This window comes from Balaenoptera borealis, assembly GCF_965194805.1.
Source record: "Balaenoptera borealis genome assembly, chromosome: 15".
NCBI classification, from domain to species: Eukaryota; Metazoa; Chordata; class Mammalia; order Artiodactyla; family Balaenopteridae; genus Balaenoptera; species Balaenoptera borealis.
In genome coordinates this window covers 70,133,157-70,155,607 of record NC_138871.1, presented here as the reverse complement: position 1 = coordinate 70,155,607, position 22,451 = coordinate 70,133,157, and the positions used below count along the sequence as shown (strand labels likewise).

Here is a 22,451-nt window from a genome sequence, read left to right as displayed (position 1 = left end):
TGCCATGGTCCTTAAATCATTCTATGCTACTTACAATCAACTTTCTCTCAATTTTTTTAAATGAAAACTTTAAAAATCTACTCTCTTAGCAATATTGTATTATTAACTATAGTCACACTGTTGTACATTACATCCCTGTGACCTATTTATTTTATAACTGGGAGTTTGTTCCTTTTGAGCCCCTACCCGTTTCACTCACCCCCACCCCCACCTCTGGCAACCACCCATCTGTTCTTTGTATCTATGAGCTTAGTTTTTAAATTAAATATATATATTTTAAGATCCCACATATAAGTGATCTCAAATGGTATTTTTCTGACTTACTCCACTTAGCATAATGTCCTCCAGGTCTATCTATATTGTTGCAAATTTTTCTTTATTTCTTATGGCTGAATAATATCCCATTGTGTATATACATACACCACATTCTCCTTATCTATTCATGCATCAGTGGACCCTTAGATTGTTAGTTCTATTTTTAACTTTTTGAGGAACCTCCATTCTATTTTTCATAGTGGCTGTACCAATTTACATTCCCACCAACAGTACACAATGGTTCTCTTTTCTCCAACACTTATTTCTTGTCTTTTTGATAATAGCCACTCTAAACAGGTGTGAGATGTTAATACATTGTGGTTTTGATTTGCATTTCCCTGATGATTAGTGATGTTGAGCATCTCTTCATGTACCTCTTGGGCATCTATATGTCTTCTTAGGAAAAATGTCTATTCAGAACTTCTGCCCATTTTTTAATTGGATTATTTTTTTGCTCTTGAGTTGCAGGAGTTCTTTATATATTTTAGATATTTTTTCTCAATTTTGACTATAATATTGGACATTCAGTAGATATAACAGAAATATTTGTTTTTATTTTTATGAGCATAAAAAATAGCAAATTCTGTATTGAAAAAGACTTATAGTTCACTGCATCTCTCTACTTCTTTTGATTGTGACACTAAGTGATGTTACAGGGGAGAGTGGTGGCCTTCACTACACTGTCATAATAGTTAAGTATTCATTCTTAAAATCTTATTTGTATTTCAAATCTCTTTGCATAACCTATTCCCTATGATTGGAAATTTCTTTCCCCTTCTTCTTTTGGAGCTAATCTATATGCGTCATGCGTCAACTCAGATATTACTTCCTCTAGGACTCCGAATGTAACCATGTGGGTTAGCTGCCCTGCCTCTACTCCCTAGCAATCTATGCATGTTTGTCTCATAGCCTTATCACATTTGCTTCTGTATCACTATGGCCTAAGACTGTGCCTATACGCATCAAGTGTCCAATAAACAGTTGTTAAAATATACATACATTAATAGTGCCAGATACCATTTTTTGAGTGCTTATCATAAGACAAATATTGCACTAAGCACCTATGACCACTAAATCACTTAATCCTTACAATAACCCCAAGACAAGGTTATTATTTTCATCTCCATTTCACAGATAAGAAGAATGAGAATTAGATTAAAAAACTTACCCAAGCTCACCCAGTAAAAGATGGCAGAGCCAGGATTCAAACCAAGGCTGGTCTGACTACAAAACCCATTATAAGATATTATGTACAAATGTACTTAATGTCCCTTGGAATTATTTATATTTCATGTTTTTATAATTTCTCATGTAATTTCTGGTAGCTGTACTTTTGAAGAATATTGGAGTTTTGCAAGCTGAACCAAGATGGTAAAGTGGAAAGACCAAATAGTGTTCCTTTCCTTAGAGTTCAGGAGGAATTAAGTTGATGGATCAAAGAAGACATAATAATGGTATTTAGAAAGTAATGAAAACTAAATTATAACAAAAACAACAACAACAACAAAAAGTACAAGTATACCTCAGAGATATTGCTGGTTCAGTTCCAGACAAGCACAATAAAGCGAATATCGCAATAAAGTGAGTCAAATGAATTTTTTGGTTTCCCAGTGCATATAAGTTATGTTTATACTATACTGTAGTCTATGAATGTACAATAGCATTACATCAAAAAAAACAATGTACCTACCTTATTTAAAAAATACTTTATTGCTAAAAAATGCTAACCATCATCTGAGCCTTCAGCAAGTCATAATCATTTAGCTGGTGGAGTGTCCTGTCTTGATGTTGGCGGCTGCTGAGTGATCAGGGTGAGGTGTCTGTGGCAATTTCTTAAAATAGGACAGTGAAGTTTGCCACATCAATTGACTCTTCCTTTCATGAACGATTTCTCTATGTAGTGTGCGATGCTGTTTGATAGCATTTTACCCACAGCAGAACTTCTTTCAAAATTTGAGTCAATCCTTTCAAACCCTGCTGCTGCTTTATCAACTAAGTTTATGTAATGCTCTAAATCCTTTGTTATCATTTCAACAATCTTCGAAGCATCTTCACCAGGAGTAGATTCCATCTCAAGAAACCACTTTCTTTGCTCATCCCTAAGAAGCAGCTCCTCATCTGTTCAAGTTTTGTCATGAGATTGCAGCACTTCAGTCACATCTTCAGGCTCCATTTCTAGCTCTCTTGCTATTTCTACCACATCTGCAGGTACTTCCTCCACCAAAGTCGTGAACCCCTCAGAGTCATCCATGAGGGTTGGAATCAACTTCTTCCAAGCTCCTGTTAATGTTAATATTTTGACCTCTTCCCATGAATCACAAATGTTCTTAATAGCATCTAGAATGGTGAATCCTTTCCAGAAGGTTTTCAATTAACTCTGCCCAAATCCATCAGAGGAATCACTCTGTGGCACGTTTAGCCTTATGGAATGTACTTCTAAAATAATAAGATGTGAAAGTTGAAATTACTCCTTGATTCATGGGCCACAGAATGGATGTTGTGTTAGCAGGCATGTAAACAACATTAATCTCATTGTACATCTCCACTAGAGCTCTTGGGTGACCAGGTACATTGTCAATGAACAGTAATATTTTGAAAGGATTTTTTTTTTTTTTTCTGAGCAGTAGGTCTCAACAATGAGCTTAAAATATTCAGTAAACCATGTTGTAAACAGAAGTGCTGTCATCCAGGTTTTGTTGTTCCATTTACAGAGCATAGGCAGAACAGATTTAGCCTAATTCTTAAGGGCCCTAGGATTTTCAGAATGGTAAATGAGCACTGGCTTCAACTTTAAGTTGCCAGCTGCATTAGCCCCTAACAAGAGAGTCAGCCCGTCCTTTGAAGCTTTGAAGCCAGGCATTGACTTCTCCTCTCGAGCTATGCAAGTCCTAGATAGTATCTTCTAATCTGAAGCTGTTTTGTCTGCATTTGATAACCTTTTGTTTAGTGGAGCCACCTTCATTGATGATTTTAGCTAGACCCTTTGGATAACTTGCTGCAGCTTCTACATAAGCACTTGCTGCTTCACCTTGCACTCTGATGTTATGGAGATGGCTTCTTTCCTTAAACCTCATGAACCAACCTCTGCTAGCTTCAAACATTCCTTCTGCAGCTCCCTCACCTCTCTCAGCCTTCACAGAATTGAAAAGAGTTAGGGCCTTGCTCTGGATTAGGCTTTGGTTTAAGGGAATATCGTAACTGGTTTGATCTTCCATCCAGACCACTGAAACTTTCTCCATATCAGCAATAAGACTGTTTTCTTTCTTACCATTCATATGTTCACTGGAGTGAACTTTTAATTTCCTTTAAGACCTTTTCCTTTGCATTCACAGCTTGGGTAATTGACGCAAGAGGACCAGCTTTCCACCTGTCTCTGCTTTCGACATGCCTTCCTCACTAAGCTTAATCATTTCTAGCTTTTGATTTAAACTGAGAGATGTGTGACTCTTTCATTCACTTGAACGCTTGGAGGCCACTGTAGGGTTATTAATTGGCCTAATATCAATATTGTTGTGTCTCAGGAAATAGGGAGGCCCGAGGAGAGGGAGAGAGATGGGGGGAATGGCCAGTCAGTGGAGCAATCAGAACACACAAAACATTAAGCTTGAAGTCTTATATGCGTGCCATTCATGGTGCCCCAAAACAATTACAATAGTAACATCAAAGATCACTGATCACAGATCACCATAACAAATACAATAATAATGAAAAAGTTTGAAATATTGCAAGAATTACCAAAATGTGACACAGAGACATGAAGTGAGCAAATGCTGTTGAAAAAATGGCGCCGATAGACTTTCTCAATGCAGGGTTGACACAAACCTTCCATTTGTGAAAAACTATCTGTGAAGCGCAATAAAGTGAGGTACACCTGTACCAAAGAACTGCTTATAATTTTTATCAAGACAGCCTAAAGGACTTGGGAGTTGAGTTTCTTTAAGATTTTTGGCAGAGTACAGTTGACTCTCGAACAACTGGCTTGAACTGTGTGTATAGCCAGATTTTTTTCACTAAATACATACTACAGTGCTACAAGACCCATGGTGGGTTGAATCCACGGATGTGGAACCGTGGATATGAAGGGCAACTGTAAAGTTCTTCGTGAATTTTTGACTGTGTGGGGGTTGGCACCCCCCAACCCCTGCGTTATTCAAGGGTCAACTATACTTGTTTGAAAACAGGTAACTGAAAATTTAGATTTGTTATTTCTCACTTGGAAATGAAGACTTCTAATTTAGAAAAAAAAAAAATCAATATTATTGCTACCACAGTCTATGGATTGTAACATTTTAAATCAGTGGTAAAAGTCCAGATGTAAAATATAATACGTAAAAGGCACTTAAAAAGTGTTGCACAAGTTAGTTTCTGCAATATTATGGAAGAACTGCATTAGAAAACATTTTTGACCAAAGAGGAAAAGCCAGTATCTAATACGTGATATATCTGGGAAACAAACTAAGAACAAAACAAAACACCTCCAAACAAAATAACCCAAACTCCAAACAAAACCCCCAAGTTTCGTTTAGAAAACAAGTCGACCATATACATACAAAGATAATTTATATCTGCCTTGTGCAGATATACAAGAAATGCACCAAGTCAAGCTAGTATTATAAAAATTGTGAAGAAAGTAAAGAAAGATAGATGGAGATTATTTAAAATGTTCATATGAAAATTTTAAGACCACAATCAGTTGTCATAAGAACTTTACACAATTCCAAGAAATCTTCCTTTATGATTTTTGTTGTATGTTCCTTAAAGATCATATAACAAAAGGGTAACGCATCACTATGTGGATACTACTAACAAGTGATTAAACTTATATCCAATGAGGCAAATTTTGACTTAGTATAGCTATGGAAGAAATATATTGGAATCATCTCAGACCCGTTTCGGGATACCCAGTCCACTGTCAGCACACATTTATTGTGTTACTATATTCCAGGCTTTGTTTTGAGGTTCTGAGGACCTCCAGACCCTGTCCTCACTGAGCTTACAGTCAAGTGTTAACACTGTATGCTCACTGTCAAAATGGAGGAAGATCCAGCCACTTAACTAGGAGATAACTATCCTGAGCAGAACTCACGTAATTCAAGAACTGATATCCACTGGACAGTGTCACGTGATACAATGTGTCAGGAGTTAACACTATGTATTATCACAGCTGACAGACTGTATAACCAGGTATGGTGCCACTTAAAAATTGATGTGCTCATCTGTGCCAAGTATGCCTTCCCAGGGTCAGGAATAACCCTATCCCCATTCTCTCAAAGGGTAATTTCTCCAAATTACTACAGTATTTTGCCACATTCACACTACTTCATAGCTCCTGCTTTTACTGATAAATGCTTGTTCCCCACCCTGGTGGCACATTAAAATCTATGGGAGGAATTTATTCCAAAAAATATTGATGCCTGGGCCCTATCCCTGGAAGTCTGGTTTAATTGATTCTAATTGGCAGCCAGTGTTGAGACCTTTTTCTTTCTCATTTCCACAACATTTTGTGCTAGCTGGAGTCAATTTTATGGCTCCACTTTCATTTTTACACTATTAGTTCCTTTGCTGCAGAAAGAACTCTCTTTCATGCTAGAATCCTCACAGTTTTTTTTCCCTCTGAACACTCTCATTTAAAATCTTAAGGGGTGGCCAACAGAAAAATGGACAAAGGACACATGCACGGGCAATTCTCAAAAGAAGAAATACAAACCAACAAACATCTGAGAAAAAACTCAATCTCACTAGTAGTAAAACAGGAGATAATATTTATCACCTTTCAAACCGGCAGTGTGTTGGTTTTCTAGGAAATAGGCGTTTCTCACATTGCTAGTGGGAGTGTAGTTTAGAACACTTTTTTATGAAGGCAAATTGGCAATATATTACAAAAATTTTTAAAAATGTTATTTCCCTTGATCTAGAAATTCTACCTCTATGAATTTCCTGAAGGAAAAAGACACAAGTCCAAAAGGTAAGTGTTCAAAGAAGTTCATCATAGCAAATGGAATCAACTTACAGGTATAAATTTAGGACACTGAATTACTTATCTCCAAGTAATACAGTGGTGACAACAATGCTGTGGCTGAGTGTGGCGGTAGGGGAGGAGGTGTGAGGTTACTGAGCTCCTCTTCTGCCCAGTCATCCCCCCGCCCCCGACAAACATACACCTAGAACACGTATGCCTGCACATGGGGACGCATAATTGCATAAGAGGACATAAAAGGGGGATTGCTAGCAGGAGCCAAAAATAAGAGACAAAACAAAAAAATCTCACACGATAAACTGGAATAGGAAAAGGAGGGTAAGATGAAGAGTAGGTAGTTTAAAAAGAAATGCAAGATAGGGAAAGGAAGAGTGGTACAACTGCTATGGAAAATAATATGGTGGTTCCTCAAAAAATTAGACAGAATTACCATATGATCCAGCAATTCCACTTCTGGGTATATATGCAAAAGAACTGAAAACAAGGACTTGAACAGATATTTGTACACCCATGTTTTATAGCAGTATTATTTACAATAGAGCAAAGGTGGAAGCAACCCAGTGTCCATCGATGGGTGAATGGATAAACAAAATGTGGTACCGACACACACTGGAATGTTATTCAGCCTTAAAAAGGAAGGAAATTCTGACACATGCTACAACATAGATAAACCTTGAAGTATTATGCTAAGTGAAATAGGTCAGTCACAAAAGGACAAATACTGTATGATTCCACTTACATGAGGTAGCTAGAGAAGTCAAATTCATAGAGAAAAAGTAGAATGGTGGTTGCCATGGGCAAGGGGGAGGGGGGACAGGGAGTTATTGTTTAAATGGGTACAGAGTTTCAGTTTGGGAAGATGAAAAATTTTAAATTATGGTCCTTTTGAGTTCACGGTTCTCAACCCTGATGCATATTAAATTTAGAAAGTGATCCAAAAAAACCCCAAAGGGGACTCTGTCCAGCTGGAAGAAACTGACCAGGTAGGGCGGGGGGGTCCCTATTTTTATTTTTTATTTATTTTTTAAAATTAATTTTTATTGGAGTATAGTTGCTTTACAATGTTGTGTTAGCTTCTACTGCACAGCAAAATGAATCAGCCATACATATACATATATCCCCTCCCTTTTGGATTTCTCTCCCATTTAGGACACCACAGTGCATTAAGTAGAGTTCCCTGTGCTACACAGTATGTTCCCTGCACGGGGTCCCTACTTTTAAATGTTCCCTGCTGCAGCCCTTTCCCTTCTTGGCAAAGACAAGCTGTAGGCAAGAGGAGATAAAAGATTTTGATTTTTCTGTATCTTAAAAAAAAAAAAAAAGTTCTGTAAATGGATGGTGATGATGGTTGTATAATACTGATGGTTGTATAATACTTGATACCACTGAACTGTACACTAAAAAATGGTTAAAATAATAAAATTTATGTTTAGTGTATTTTACCATAGTAAAAAATATGAAAAAAAACCCTCTAAAGGACAATATTAAGTCCTCTGATACAGATAACTACATAATTTGCTTTTTCTCCCCCCAAGGAAAATGCTCCCTAGTAGCACTTTTGAATGCCTTCTTGTCTCTTGCAAATATATGTCAAACTTCTGAAAGGCTACTCTAACCTTCACAACAGTGTGTTAGTATTTGAGAGTCAAGAGATACAATTTTAATCCTGGCTCCAACCTTAACGGTATTTGCTGGGGGAAAATCACTTAATTCTTCCCAGCCTTGTTTCCAATAATTAAAATGAACAGTGTGGAACACAAAAATGAACTCAAGGTTCTTTCCTACTCTAAAAGTCTCTAGTTTCACAGTATTTCTTTAAGTTCCCCAAACACACCTTTGCTACATTATAAATATCTTTGTTACATGGGTGGTGGAGTTTGTGTAGTTTCTGTTTTTAGGAGTACTGGTATACCTAATATCTTCTTAGTTTCATTATCTCCAATAAATAGTTGTGAATTTCCTGAGCTAAATTTGTCATTAATTTCTCCATTACAATTATAAAAGCAAATCAATATTTTTTCTTAAATCTCAAAACCAATTTTCGACTTTTCCTCCCAAGAGGGGATTTGACTGCCTTTTAATTATTTGATAATACATATTTTGATTTTTAAGGAATATAATCTTTTTCCCCTGCTAAAAAGCATGAAGCATAGAATGCTTTTGTTCCACAAAATGAGATTCTTTCCAAGAACTCCAGTTTCCAGGTCTTATCAATTTGGGAAAGCTAACTGTCAGTAACAGGGTTTGCTCATAAAGGACCAGAGAGCAGATGCTTGACTCATGCCCATTTTTCTTTTATTTATTTTTTTTAAATTTTTATTTATTTATTTATTTATGGCTGTGTTGGGTCTTCGTTTCTGTGCGAGGGCTTTCTCTAGTTGCGGCAAGTGGGGGCCACTCTTCATCGCAGTGCTCGAGCCTCTCACTGTCGCGGCCCCTCTTGTTGCGGAGCACAGGCTCCAGACGCGCAGGCTCAGTAATTGTGGCTCACGGGCCTAGTTGCTCCGCGGCATGTGGGATCTTCCCAGACCAGGACTCGAACCCGTGTCCCCTGCATTGGCAGGCAGATTCTCAACCACTGCACCACCAGGGAAGCCCATGCCCATTTTTCTTAACAGATGTTTTCAACTCTTTTACTCCCTAAGTATTTCTTTAACCTTTAACCTCTTCTTTATCCCCATTACTACTGTCCTAGTTCAGGTCTTCATCAACTCTTGTGAAGACCATTGCTTTACCTTTCAAAATGGGTCTCTCGGTCTTCAAGGAGAATGTCTTTGATGCCTTCAAAACATTGCCTTCTTTTACATCTGCCTTGGGCACTGACAGAGCTATGTGAAATACAAATCTGACCATGCCATTCCTATACTTTGAACACTTCACTGGCTCCCAGGGTCTACAAAATAAAGCCCAAGCACCTTAGCATGGCTGATGAGGTCTTTCATGGACACCTTCCATCTGATGATTAGTGTGCAGTGTGCAGGCCCAGGGGTTGCCGTCCCTGGCACACCCTGGCATACCCACATCCATGACTTCACTCCCCGTGTTCATCCCAACTGGCCAGAATGATTCCTCTTCTTCTTCTTCTTCTTTTTTTTTTTTCCTGGATTAGCACCTGCTTATTTTTCAAGACTTGGCTCAGGAGGCATCTTATCCAGGAACTTTCCCCTGTTCTCCCACAGAACCTGCAGGTACTTAGCACACCATACTACAATGATCTATCTTTGTGTCTGCCTTCTTTGGACTATAAGTTCCTCAAGAGCAATGACCATGTTATACTAATTGCAGTATCCCTAGCACTTAGCACACTCTCAGTATTTCAGTATTACATACAAGTAATCAAAATACTGGAGCAACGTTCATCACAAAGCCCACTTCACCTTGCTCTCCCTAGAATGCAGACACTAGGGCATGAAGAGCTGGCCAAGTAATGGATTGCAAAAGGGACTGCTTAGTAATACCAAACAATAGGTGCTCTTTCTTTGTCATACGTAATTTACCTTTTAACATATATTTTATTTGAAGGCACCAAATTTCCCATGAATGATTTCATTTGAATTTAGGGAATTCAGTTGACAGAAACATGTTTAATGAAACATTAATTTAAAGATTGATTGGTAACTGATAAGCAACTTTGAAGACCAATTTAAGGAGCAGAAAGAATAATGAAGGATGATATTATATTCCTCTACTATTGGGAATGCATGATACTTCTTGGACCAATATTCCTCTGGCTTTTACTTTCCTGAAAAAGTGACTGCCAAAGTGATTTTTCTGTTCTAAATTTGACAAGTCAAGAAGCTTCTGGTGGAAGGCAGGTTAGAGGGTACCATAATATGTCAGACACATGTAAACTTTTCTAGGTACAGTATAAAATTTTGGCCTTTTTTTTTTTTTAAAGTAATCTAGGTCCAACATTTCATCCACTTTGGATTGAAAAGCTTCTAAATTCACTTATGCCACCTTCCAATTAAAATCTTTTGAGAATTAAGCAATCATTTCCTGACTTGCCAAGGATTAAATTTAGATGCTTGGTTGAACATGAGCCTTACCTCTCCAGCCATCACTTTTAATTGGAGCATGTAAAAGGATAACATAGGGTTTTAGTTGACATCATAGTCTATTGCCATGGAAATGTAAACATGGGTTTGTATTAAGCTTGTCTCAAAGCAAGTTTTAGGGGTACAGAGAGATGTGAGACAGGAGATAAATTATGTAAAATGGATCCTCTCAATGTTGGAGTGCCCTTGGAGCGCAGACCTCAGTGATCTCATCCTGTCTCATGGCTTTAAATACCATCTATACACTGATGACTCTCAAATTCATATCTCCAGCTAGATCTCTCCTCTGAACTCCAAACACATATATCTAACTGTCTTCTTGACCCCTTCAGCTGGATGTCTAACAGGCATCTCAAATCTCACACGTCCAGCCTGAGCTCCTGACACTGCCCTCTCCCTACGCAACTTGCTCTGTCACAATCTTCTACATCTCAGCACACATCAATTTCCCCTTCCACTTGCAGAGGGCATAGAACTTGGGGTAATCCTTGACCTATCTCGTACTCCTCAGCAAATCCTGTCAGCTCTACCCTCAAAATATAATCAGAAGATGCCCACTTCTCCCCACTTGCACTGTTTTCAAGCTACCATCATTTCTTGCCTGGATTATTGTAATTAACTCTGACCTGGTCTCCCTGTTTCTGCCCTTGCGGGTCATATTATGTCACTTGTCTGCTCAAACCCTCCACTGGCCTTTCATTTCATCCAGGGTAGGACCCAATGTCCTTTAACCATCAATTGCCCTCCCCTCTCCCTTATTTTCTTCTTCAGCTACACTGGACTCCTTGTAGTTCACTGATAATAAGAGGTCTGCTCCTGCCTCAGGGCCTTTGCATATGCTCTTCTTCTGGTTCTCTGTATGGCTTGCTTCCTTTCTTCCTTTAGGTCTTTACTCAAATCACCTTCTCAGTGAGGCTTTCTGTGGCCAATGATCTAAAATTACTACTTTCATCCCCCTTTCATGCTTTATTCTCCTCCTCAGCATTTATCTAACAGAGTATGTATTTTACTTATTTCTAACTGATACTGTCTGTCTCTTCCACTAGAATGTAAGCTCCATGAGGCAAGGATTTTTTGCTGTGTTTTTCATTGCTGTATCCTCTGCACCTTGGGAAGTCCAGAGGCACATGGTATAAAATCAATAAATATTTGCTGAATGAATAATTTTAAAAATGGGTGACACATGTCATAAGAAATAAAGATTAGTGAAAGCATGATTAACCAAGGTCTATGAGCCTAATGTCTAAAAAGTTTCATCTGTTGTTGGGTTCTCATGGGAATCTGTCTTTGCAGGAACTTTGACTTAATTTTCCACAAGAACAGACTTGATTTCTCTTATCTTTGCAATGTGGAACTTCAGAGATGATTGTTGAAGGAGGAAGAGAATAATGATAAATACAGGTGGGTATTAAATAATGTTCATTGTTTGTCATGTTGGGTGAGCTAATGATTTTAAAAAATTATTAGTACATAGAGCTTACTATTCATAGTGGACTGAAATTAGAAATGAAAAAAGTTGCTCATTGATTGAATTAGCAGTGCCTGGCACACAGTAATGTAATATATAAAGTGAGTTGGACTTGGATGCCATCCAAGAGGGCTTAGTTACTGAAGTAGTTTTATTTCTAAAGTGATTTTACAGTATAGGCATGGGTGTCCAGGCTGGTTATGGTTAAACTTAGATAGGAAGTAAGGAACAGTAATGACGATACTATCTTTAGACCTGAACATTATAAACCCTTAGTTGTTATTCCTTGCCAGCTTACAAAGTAAACACTTAATGAATGCACAGACTATAAGCCCTTAAATGAACTGTACATGAAAAGGGCAATAAATATGAGCCAGAGTTAGAGGTACAATGACATAATGGAAAGATAAAGGTTGAGAAACCTGGGTTCCCACTAACTGGCTGTATGATTTGGGGTGAGTCATTTAACCTCTCTTAATTACCTCATCTGTAAAATGTGGAGGATGGACTGATAGGCTTCAGTGATTCTCCAAGCTCTAAGTATTATAAAATTTTTTGACTTTAATCACTGTGGTATGCAGAATTATGCCCCACCCCCAGACCAACCCTGCCTCAAAGATGTCCACATCCTAATCCCTTGAACTTGTGAATACGTAATGTTACACGACAAGGGGGGAATAAAGGCTGCTAATAAGCTACCTTAAAATAACGAGATTATCCTGAATTATCCATTTGGGCCCAATGAAATCACAAGAGTTCTTAAAATGTAGAAGAGGGAGGCAGAAGAGTGAGTATCAGAGTGATGACATTGCTGGCTTTGAACATGGAGGAAGAGGCCATGAGCTAGAATGTGAGCAGCCTCTAGAAGCTAGAAAAGGCAAGAAAAAGATTTCCCTTAGAGCCTCCAGAAAGGAACGCAGTCCTACAACTTGATTTTAGCCCAGTGAGGCTTGTGTCAGACTTCTGACTTGCAGAATTATAAGTATTAAATTTGTATTGTTTAAGCCATTAAGTTTGTGGTAATTTGTTACAGAAGCAATAGAAAAATAATACAATCATGATATGTACCATAACCAGTGAAGTTGGACCCAAGTTTATCACAGAAGCAGGCTTTTAAATAAAAATCCTATACTCAGGTATTCTGTAAATATCTTCAGAGGCAGAAGTAATCAGAAAAGAAATCATGAAAAGTTTGTTAGTAAAGTTGTGGGAGAGAATCTATAGGGGAATAAAAAGTTTTAATAGTGACTCATGTGAAGAACAGAAACCTGGATATCTTATAAAGGAAAGAAAATGGCAAGAGAAGAGAAATTAGAAAGGTTATCCAGGGACTTCCCTGGTGGCGCAGTGGTTAAGAATCCGCCTGCCAATGCAGGGGACGTGGGTTTGAGCCCTGGTCCAGGAAGATCCCACATGCCACGGAGCAACTAAGCCCGTGAGCCACAACTACTGAGCCTGCGCTCTAGAGCCCGCGAGCCACAACTAATGAAGCCCACATGCCTAGAGCCCGTGCTCCACAACAAGAGAAGCCACTGCAATGAGAAGCCTGCGCACTGCTACGAAGAGTAGCCCCCGCTCACCGCAACTAGAGAAAGCTTGCACAGCAACAAAGACCCAATGCAGCCAAAAATAAATAAATAAAATAAATTTATTAAAAAAAAAAAAAAGGAAAGGTTATCCACAATGTAAGAGTTTCTTCTCTGGACCTCACTTTACTCATCTATAAACTGAAGAGATTTAGAGATGATAAATAATCTCTAAATTCCTCTAGCTCTGAAATAAGCTTTTAAATCCTGACAGATGCTAACATGGGCATTTGAGACCCTGCCCTCCCCAAAGTTTGAAGAGTATTCATCTTAGAAAGTACTATAATTAGCGTTAATGTGTGATGGTCAAGCTTCACAGAAAGCTCTTAGTTTAACAGGAAGGTGGCTCTGAATTCTAACCCTGGCATTCTTATTCAGGGAGGGTGCATGGGAAAATTATTTAGCTTTCTTTCTCTTCTGTACTTCACGTATAGAATTATGGTAAAATTTTAGCTAGATGGATTTTCTAAGGAATGAATTATTTTAGATATCTGAAGGTTTATTCCTTTATGTAACTAAACTTTAAGTATATTTGATGGAACTATTTCTAAAATAAAACACGTGCCCCATTTGTATATAAAATTTAACGATTACCATATTCCCTTTTCTTGAAAAGAGTCATTGCTAGTAACATCAATTACTATAGTGAACTGTCAGACGGTGATGCTCTAGACAGCAGTCAGCAAACTATGGCCTGCAGGCTGATTTTGTAAGGCATAGTTTTTACATTCTGTACCTGTTAAAAAAAAATAAAATACAAAAGAATATGTGACCTAGACCAAATGTGGCCCAGAAAGCCTAAAATAATTACTATCTGGCCCTTTGCAGAAAGGTTTGCTGACTCTAGCTCTAGAGAAAGATGTGTAGGCCTCTTCACCAAATGTCCAGAACTAGATTGGACTTTATGTTCTGTCACTAAAGGAAGCACATCTATCTTGGCACAATGTAGCTCAAATATCTGCGGGAAAAAAAAGGCTCTTGGTGTTTTTGTTTTTTTTTTTGGCCACACTGCACACCTGTGGGATCTTAGTTCCCTGATCAAGGACTGAATCTGGGCCCCCGTCAGTGGAAGCGCAGAGTCCTAAACACTGGACTGCCAGGGAATTCCCCAGGCTCTTGGCATTTAAAACTCTTTTGTTGCTTGTTGATACACTGTCCTCACTCAAGTTTTTGGTGATTATTATAACTGCCCCTTGCAGTCTCTCCCCCTTTCTAATCTCCACCTTTCTAATCTCGGTCTGGAAATGTGATAACCTAGTTTATAAACATTTTAAGCAATATAAGATTAAGTTGGTTATGTGAAGACCCTAAAACTATTTTCTAAGTAAAACACAGGTGGTTTAGTGCAGGGATTTGGTGACTTATTCTGATTGTCCCAAGGCCTTTTTATTTAATATTTCCAGGTTCTCGGCTATCCTTTGGAAAAGCAAGGTTGCAGGACAGATAAAGTCTTACTGTAGTATAATCATTTTTTATTTTTATAATATAAAAATAGTATTATATCTAAAATGCCACTCACCAAAAAATTAAACTGAAGCAACCTAAATGGTAGGATTTCTTGGGATATGTTTTTTTTTCTTTATAATAAATAAACATTGCTTTTATAATCAAAAAAGCCATTTTCATTAAAAAAAAAGATAAATTGGGAAGATCTCTTCATCCAATCTCACTCTCAACTATTTTCATCTAGCATATTTTGTTTATTTGATCACTTTTTTTTAAAATGGTTGTATATATTGTGTTTACGGGTTTTTATTTTGACTCACACTTGGTTTGCCATAGGTAACAACCTATGGTTACTCTAATACTGAAAAATAAGTGGTAAAGATGAAATGCGGGAAAGCCAACAATCAATACAGTGAAAGATGACCGCCTAAAATTTTGACCTCTGCTCCACTCATTTTATACACGTTCACACGAATAATACCCAATCTGGATAATATTATAGCTCAAAACACTTTAGTTCATTTAGTCTTCAAAACAACGCTGTGAGGCGGGCACATTCTCGGGGGTAAAATGACGTGGCCAAAGTCACTCGGCTAGCCAGAGGAGAGTTCAGCAGCCTGGTCAAGAAAACAGGAGCAGGTCTTTGGAGGCCCTGCTAGTTACACCAGAGCTTTCCCTACACCCCGGCCTTTACGTTCCCTCATCTGACAGTTACGTTTACAAACTCAAACCCTGCCTCTTCTACCCTATCAAGGCACGCTGCGGGCTGGGGAAACCTGGAGCTCTCACCACAAGTCAACACTCTCCATCCCCAGAGCCCCAGTGCCAAGGCAGTGAAAAGAGAGAGCGCAGTCCGCCCTTCGCTCCAGCCGCAGACTCTGCGTGAGGGCCCCGGACTAACCTGACCAGGTCGGTCATGCAGGAGCCCACCACCACCACCGCCGCCGCCGCCACCTTCTCCTGCCACTGCCTCCCGGATTCCCCAGAGGCGGCCATTGCGCAAAGTCAGCGCTCTCCCACCTGGAGGCTGCCCTTTAACCTTTGCCCGACCCCGTAACCAGAGACTCCGCTTCCACGCTCCCTAACGACGCGGGCCTTCCGGACGCCCACGCGGGTCGCCCACCTGGATGCCCGAAATAACCCCGCCCACCTACTGCCCCCAGTTCTCCCAGGAATTGTCTCCCTGCACAGCCTCTCGTTACAGAGCCCTCCTAATCGTTCCACGCTCCGCGCAGCTCGCCGCGCACGAGGCAGGCGCGGAGGAAGGAACTTTCAGGCACTGCGGGGACGCCCTTCCGAGCGCCCGGCCTGGCGCGGCCGGGGACGCGCACGCCGCCCGGCTCCTGGGCCGCAGAGGGGGCGGGGCGGGGCAGGACGTCCGGGGACGCGCACGCATCTGGCCCGCGGTGCGCGCGCAGGTTGGTGCGTCGGTCGGGGGCGCGCTCGGGTAACCTGTACCCCCACGTAGTCGCCGGTTACCGATCGGACTAAGTTCCAGGTACCTGGACTGGGGCTGGTGCGGGGAGGTTGGATCCCGAGTCGCACAGGTGGCGCTGAGGACCGTGGTTTAAATATGCCCAGGGCTCGCCTTCTCTTCCTATAGAGAAGGCCCCTGTTCCAAAGATGCCCTGCTCATCCCCATCACGCTGGTCCCCTCAAGAACGAGCCCCCAAGGCCAGAGGCTGCTCTCTCCACACTTAGCCCGCCCCCTGGTCCCTGAATAAGCTCAGACTCCCTCCTTCCCGCCTGATGAGGGGATCATACAGTTTGGGGGAAGGAAGAGCGTCCCCTTTTAGCTGTCCCGTTTTAGAGCGGGGTGGTCATTCTTTGGGTTCGAGCCGACTTGTTTTTCTTGAATGTTGCCCCTTGGAGAAATTGCTTCCCCAGTGTAACTTCCCTCGTGCGCTGTATGACGTCGACGTGACGCAGCAGGACGCCACCCCTTTCCGTTCCATGACGTAAGCTGGGCACATGTTTCCGTGTTTGTCATCCCATCTTAATTGCAAGAAACTAGGCGATGCTTTAGACGTCTTTGTATTCCACAGACTACCCATCAAAGGACCTCATGTGACCCTATCTTGAGGCAGCAGACCCCTGTAAAAATTGTATTTCTGCACTTTCCTTCTGTATGTTATATGTCAAAACCAGGAAATAGAAAATGCACAACTAGCATTCAAGGGAGGCTGGCCACCGTAAAATTTTGACTATCTGGGATCTATTATTGTGCTTTGATGTGTAAAAGCTACTACTGGGGGGTGATCTCTCATCCGTGTCCCTGGCTCAAAAGCCAAAGAACCATCATTTTTGGCTGTTTGGTGACCTCTGATTTTGGAGTCAGGTTTTTTATTTTTTCCTCTTCCTTAGAGAAGTCACAACAGCTACGGTTGAAACATTTTAATGCTGCATGAAATCTTGCACTGTCAAAAGATAGTATTATGGCTGTTCTGGAAACAAAGACAAATTCATTCCTTCAGGTGTCATTCTAAGGTCATGACAGTTGCTGAATTGGATGGGATGTTGTCACCTGAAGTATAGTTTGGTTTCTGGAGCAGGTTTGTTCCCTTTAGCATTTGCCTAGTGAATCACTCAGGCCAGCTTCAGCAGTAGGCCAACAGTAGTCTAATTTGTTTCTAGTTGTCAAGCAACCATTAGTTTAAATTCATGACTTTTTGTTCATTTCACTAGATGTGTGTGTTAAACGAAACATAAATTCACTTTGATGCTTTTCTCTTTGGTGATTGAAGTTATGTTTATTTGAGAAGAAGATGAGTATAGTGGACTTTGAGAGAGATCTGAATTTGAATTCCGATCCTTCTGCTTGCTAGGTTTGTGACTTTGAACAAGTTACTTAGTCTTGCCAAGCGTTGGTTTTCTTATCTGTGAAATGGGAACAATAATACTAATCAGAGAACAAGGTAGTTATTGGGAAGTAAATGAAATTACAGATAGAGATGGATAATATAGTGCTTGATACTCAGTAGATTTTCAGAATGTGTTGGTTCTGTTTCCCTTTTTCATAGAAATGAGAGGTAAAATAACAATAGGTATTGGGGGGAAATACATGGAAGAATAATTTTGTAATGTAGGTAAGGTCCTTTTGCTTTTTCCAAGATGAGTATTTCTGTTTTGCATATGATCTAGATAAGCATCCTTTCAAGAACTGTGACATCAGTGGGTAGAAATAAAAGTGGAAATGTTGCAGAACAGGAAAAAAATAGACTTCAAAGTGATAATATGGTCTAGTATACTATTCAAAGACAAATTATAAAAGTTATCCATATCATCTGTAAAATGGGAATTCTAATATATGCCTTACCGTCCAGAGTTGTGAAGGTCCACTGCACTAATGTATATGGAAGCTCTTTATAAGTGATAAAGTGTTATGAAAATGTACATGATTTTAATGACTGAATACAGTGCATTAGATGTTTATTCTTATTTTGTGATGAAATATTGGAATGGTGGAGGAAGATCATCTGTTAAGTGGTCGGAAGAGGAGGTCGTTTTATATTTGCAGAAAGGATGATTTGAGTACTAAAGTATAAAGCTTTATCTGCTTCAGAGGTACTTCTGGGTGTCATCACTATGTAGGGTCACAGTGTTATTATTTTTTGAAAGATCACTGCCCTTTATTACTACTCTGAAGTGATTAAAACAGGTACTAGTTTTCAACGTTTAGCAGGGGGCTGTAAATCCTCATATGGCATTATATATGAAAACTAGAACGAGAACATCATTTACTTGTAATTGTAACTTGCAGGAAATTAATTTGCTTTTGATGTGGGATTACCCTTTCAGATCGAGGAAGAAAATGATCATTTAAATTGACTTACTCACCTCTGAAAGTGGAGGCTTTCATTTAGAAATCTATTAAGAGGAATTCAGGTACTCCCTCCTCCAGCCCCGTGGGTTTCCAAGTAACTTAGAGGTGATTTATTGGTTTTACTTTTGTATTTTCAAGTCTAAGAACTTCTTAGTGCCTTAAAGTCAAAAACTTTTAGATCCATGTTAGTTTGTGTTGCTTAATATCTGGATAGGCGTGTGCTTTCATGATTTAATTGTTAAGTAGATTTTTGCCACATCTCAGATATGCTATCTTCTACCAAATTTTTTGAGGGCATAATGTCTTCTCTTCATACCTAAATATTTCTCTAGCTTTTGTCTCCTTATTCACATAGTTATTAAAAGATGTTTATTGGGTGCTTAGTGTGTGCCAGGTACTTTTGTTAAACACTAGGGATTCGAGATAGTTCTGCAGGGGACTTCCCTAGTGGCGCAGTGGTTAAGAATCCTCCTGCCAATGCAGGGGACATGGGTTCAAGCCCTGGTCCAGGAAGATCCCACCTGCTGCGGAGCAACTAAGCCCGTGTGCCACAACTACTGAGCTTGCACTCTAGAGCCCGTGCTCCGCAATAAGTGAAGCCACTGCAAAGAGAATCCCGCGCACCACAACAAAGGGTAGCCCCCTCTCGCCGCAACTAGAGAAAGCCCGTACGCAGCAACCAAGACCCAACGCAGCCTAAATAAATAAATAAATAAATAAATAAATTTATTAAAAAAAAAAAAAGTTCTGCAGGGGAGAGATCACTAAGCAGGTAATTATAATACACTGTGGAGGGGAAGTAATTAAGAGAGGTATAGCAGAAGTAAATAATTTCTAGTAAGTAACAATTGCAAGTAGGATATGCTTCTTCTAGAATTTTACATAGTTTTATCAATCAAGTTCTTACTCTTTGTGGGGACACAGAGGGAGGGATTCCTAACCTAGTGGTGTGTGTGTTTTGTGTGATGCGGAAGAGGATTGTCAGTGAAGACTTCTTGAGGCTTCAACTAAAGTAGGACCTGCCAGTTGTAAGATAGAGTGGGACGGCTTTTAAGTACAGTGAGGCAATGTAGAAATTGGCTTGGAAAGGGGGAGGAAATTGGATTTCAGGGGTTGCTGCTGCTCCTGAAAAGTCTGCGTCCCGAGTAGGTGAGCAGTAGGGAGATGGATTCTTCCAGAGGGTCATTGGAAGAGACTGCTCTAAGACAGGAAATGAGGTGTCATGCAAGAGATACTTCTGTGTGCTGTGCTAGTTTCCAGGAAGCGTGTTATATCTTGTTCCTTTGGATATTCTGATCATCATTCTTTCCTTCTCCTTTCAGTGGTGATTTGCAAGTCAAGCTAAAATGTCTCCGGAAGTGGCCTTGAACCGAATTTCTCCAATGCTCTCCCCTTTCATATCTAGCGTGGTCCGCAATGGGAAAGTGGGACTGGATGCTACAAACTGTTTGAGGATAACTGACTTGAAATCAGGGTATGTACCAGAACCAATCCAAGCTTTACCTAATAGCAAACGTTTCTCACCAGGCTTGTAAAAATTGAACACCACAGAAATTCATCAAGTCATGACCTTATCACGTGTTGACTGGTTTTGTCCAGTTCTTGACATTTTATGTTTCAAGTTGTTTTAGCTGTGCTGTGGGCCATCGCTTTATGATCAGAATGTTCTTTTTTTTTTTTTTAAAGGCAAATCTCTTTGTTAACAGTGTGCCGTGTGGTTTTTAGCAAGTGTGTTTTTCATCATTGACTTGTTTTCTTGCTGTGTCTTCTGCAATTCAGTATGCACTGTAAGAGTTGGGATTTGAGATTGCAAATCTGACATTATCTGATACAGTCTCTCCTGATAGGAAAATTATAAGAGCCAAAAATGAGTCATTTTTCACAACTGAGTTGAAACAGTAATATCTCAGGCCAGAAATGTTGCATTAAAATCCCAACTTTTTCCAAGGAGGGAAAGCGGTGGGTAGGGAGTGGGATGGATTGGGAGATTGGGATTGACATATATATACTAATATGTATAAAATAGATAACTACTAAGAACCTGCTGTATAGCACGGGGAACTCCACTTCTCTGTGCAGTAGAAACTAACACAACATTGTAAAACAACTATACCCCAATCAAAAAAAAAGCAAACCCAACTTTTTATTTTGAAATACATTTACTTAAAGAAAAGTTACAAAAATGCTACAGAAAATTAGCATCCTTACATGCTGATAATTACTCTGTAAGCCTTATTTGAATTTTGCCAGTTTTCCCATTAATGTCCTTTTTTGGTCCAGGATCCAATCCAGGATACAGATTGCATTTAGTTGTCATGTCTTCCTGGTCTTCCCAACCTGTGACAGTTCCTGTCTTTCTTTGTCTTTCATGATTTTTAAGCTTTTAAAGGTAGCACTGGTTAGTTACTTTGTAAAATGTTGCTCAGTACAGGTTTGTCTAGTGTCTTCCCTTTATTAGAGTGAGAAACATTATTTTTCCACCCAAGAATACTACAGAAGAGATGTTGTACCATTTTCAGTGCATCAAATCAGGGAGTACATGATGTTCATAAGTCTAGTTATTGGTATATTAACTTTGACCACTTGGTTAAGATTGTGTGTACCAGGTTTCTCTACTGTAAAGTTAACTCACTTTCCCTTTGTAATTCATAAGTGTCTTGTGGAGTGACATTTTGATACTGTGCAGATGTTCTGTTTCTCATCATACTTTTGTCCATTAATTTCAGCATCCATTAATTGTTCTTGCCTGCAATAATTGTTACTGTGGTTCTTGTATAGGGGTGATTTTTAATGTCCCTATTCCTCCCACATTTAGTAATTTGAATTCTGTAAAGAAGCACTATTCCTTCCCACCCCCCCAATTATTTATTTATTCTGTTATTTATTTATGTCAGTATGAATTTTTAGGTATTTATTTTATTCTTTTGGTTATAATCCAAATACTATATTCATTTATTTTTTTGGCTCAATTGTTCTAGCCTTTGTCATTGAGAGCCCTGTCAAGTTGGCTTTTGAGCATATCCCCATCCTTTTTTTTTTTAATTTATTTTATTTTTTTAAATTTATTTATGGCTGTGTTGGGTCTTCGTTTCTGTGTGAGGGCTTTCTCTAGTTGTGGCAAGCGGGGGCCACTCTTCATCGTGGTGCGCGGGCCTCTCACTATCGCGGCCTCTCTTGTTGCGGAGCACAGGCTCCAGACGCACAGGCTCAGCAGTTGTGGCTCACGGGCCCAGTTGCTCCGTGGCATGTGGGATCTTCCCGGACCAGGGAGCGAACCTGTGTCCCCTGCATTGGCAGGCGGATTCTTAACTACTGCGCCACCAGGGAAGCCCTGCCCATCTTTTAAGTGGATTGTTTATATATATTTTTATTGATCTTAAAATATTATTTACGTATTTTGGATACTAATCTTTCGGCAGTTACATATATTACAAATATCTGCATTTAGTCTGTGGCTTATGTTCTTAATTTGGTGCTACTGATGTCCAGAAGTTTTAATTTAATGAAGTCAGATTCATCAATATTTTCCTTTTTAGATTTGTGCCCGTGTGTGTGTGTGTGTGTGTGTATTTGTAAGAGAGAGAAAGGGACCACTTCAGGAAATTCTGTCCTACACAAAAGTAATATATCTTTCTCTAAAAATTTTAAAGTTTTCCTTTTTTGGTCTTTAAATAGGAATTTATTTTTTCTGTAAAATATATTGTGAGATAGGAGTATAGTTTTTTCCCCCAATGGATAATTGGTTGTCCCAGCATCATTTATTGAAAAGGTCATCCTT

General features: G+C 39.5%; 2 protein-coding genes and 1 long non-coding RNA gene across 18 annotated transcripts in view; 2 read left to right on the top strand and 1 right to left on the bottom strand.

The window, feature by feature from the left end:
- LOC309612220 overlaps positions 1-15,632 on the top strand; it is a 38,036-nt gene extending 22,404 nt beyond the window's left edge. For 3 of the 6 annotated variants that reach the window (XR_014235055.1, XR_014235056.1, XR_014235060.1), the window contains one exon: positions 1,731-15,632. This is a non-coding gene — a long non-coding RNA (uncharacterized lncRNA). The remainder of the gene's footprint in view (positions 1-1,730) is intronic. The other 3 variants (XR_014235057.1, XR_014235058.1, XR_014235059.1) reach the window with 3 other exon arrangements.
- The window catches only part of RBKS (ribokinase), an 84,896-nt gene extending 68,906 nt beyond the window's left edge, over positions 1-15,990 (bottom strand). For 4 of the 8 annotated variants that reach the window (XM_082357638.1, XM_082357632.1, XM_082357639.1 and 1 more), the window contains exon 1: positions 15,752-15,990. In XM_082357638.1, the coding sequence (XP_082213764.1) occupies positions 15,752-15,846 (95 nt within the window). In that variant the 5' untranslated portion in view covers positions 15,847-15,990. The remainder of the gene's footprint in view (positions 1-15,751) is intronic. The other 4 variants (XM_082357637.1, XM_082357635.1, XM_082357634.1 and 1 more) reach the window with 3 other exon arrangements.
- Positions 15,991-16,135: 145 nt separating this feature from the next.
- The window catches only part of BABAM2 (BRISC and BRCA1 A complex member 2), a 450,608-nt gene continuing 444,292 nt past the window's right edge, over positions 16,136-22,451 (top strand). Inside the window, exons 1-2 of one of the 4 annotated variants that reach the window (XM_082357625.1) lie at positions 16,136-16,268; positions 19,996-20,147. In XM_082357625.1, coding sequence (XP_082213751.1) covers positions 20,020-20,147 — 128 coding nt within the window. In that variant the 5' untranslated portion in view covers positions 16,136-16,268; positions 19,996-20,019. Of the gene's footprint in view, positions 16,349-16,378; positions 16,809-19,995; positions 20,148-22,451 lie in introns of those variants that run through there. The other 3 variants (XM_082357623.1, XM_082357626.1, XM_082357624.1) reach the window with 3 other exon arrangements.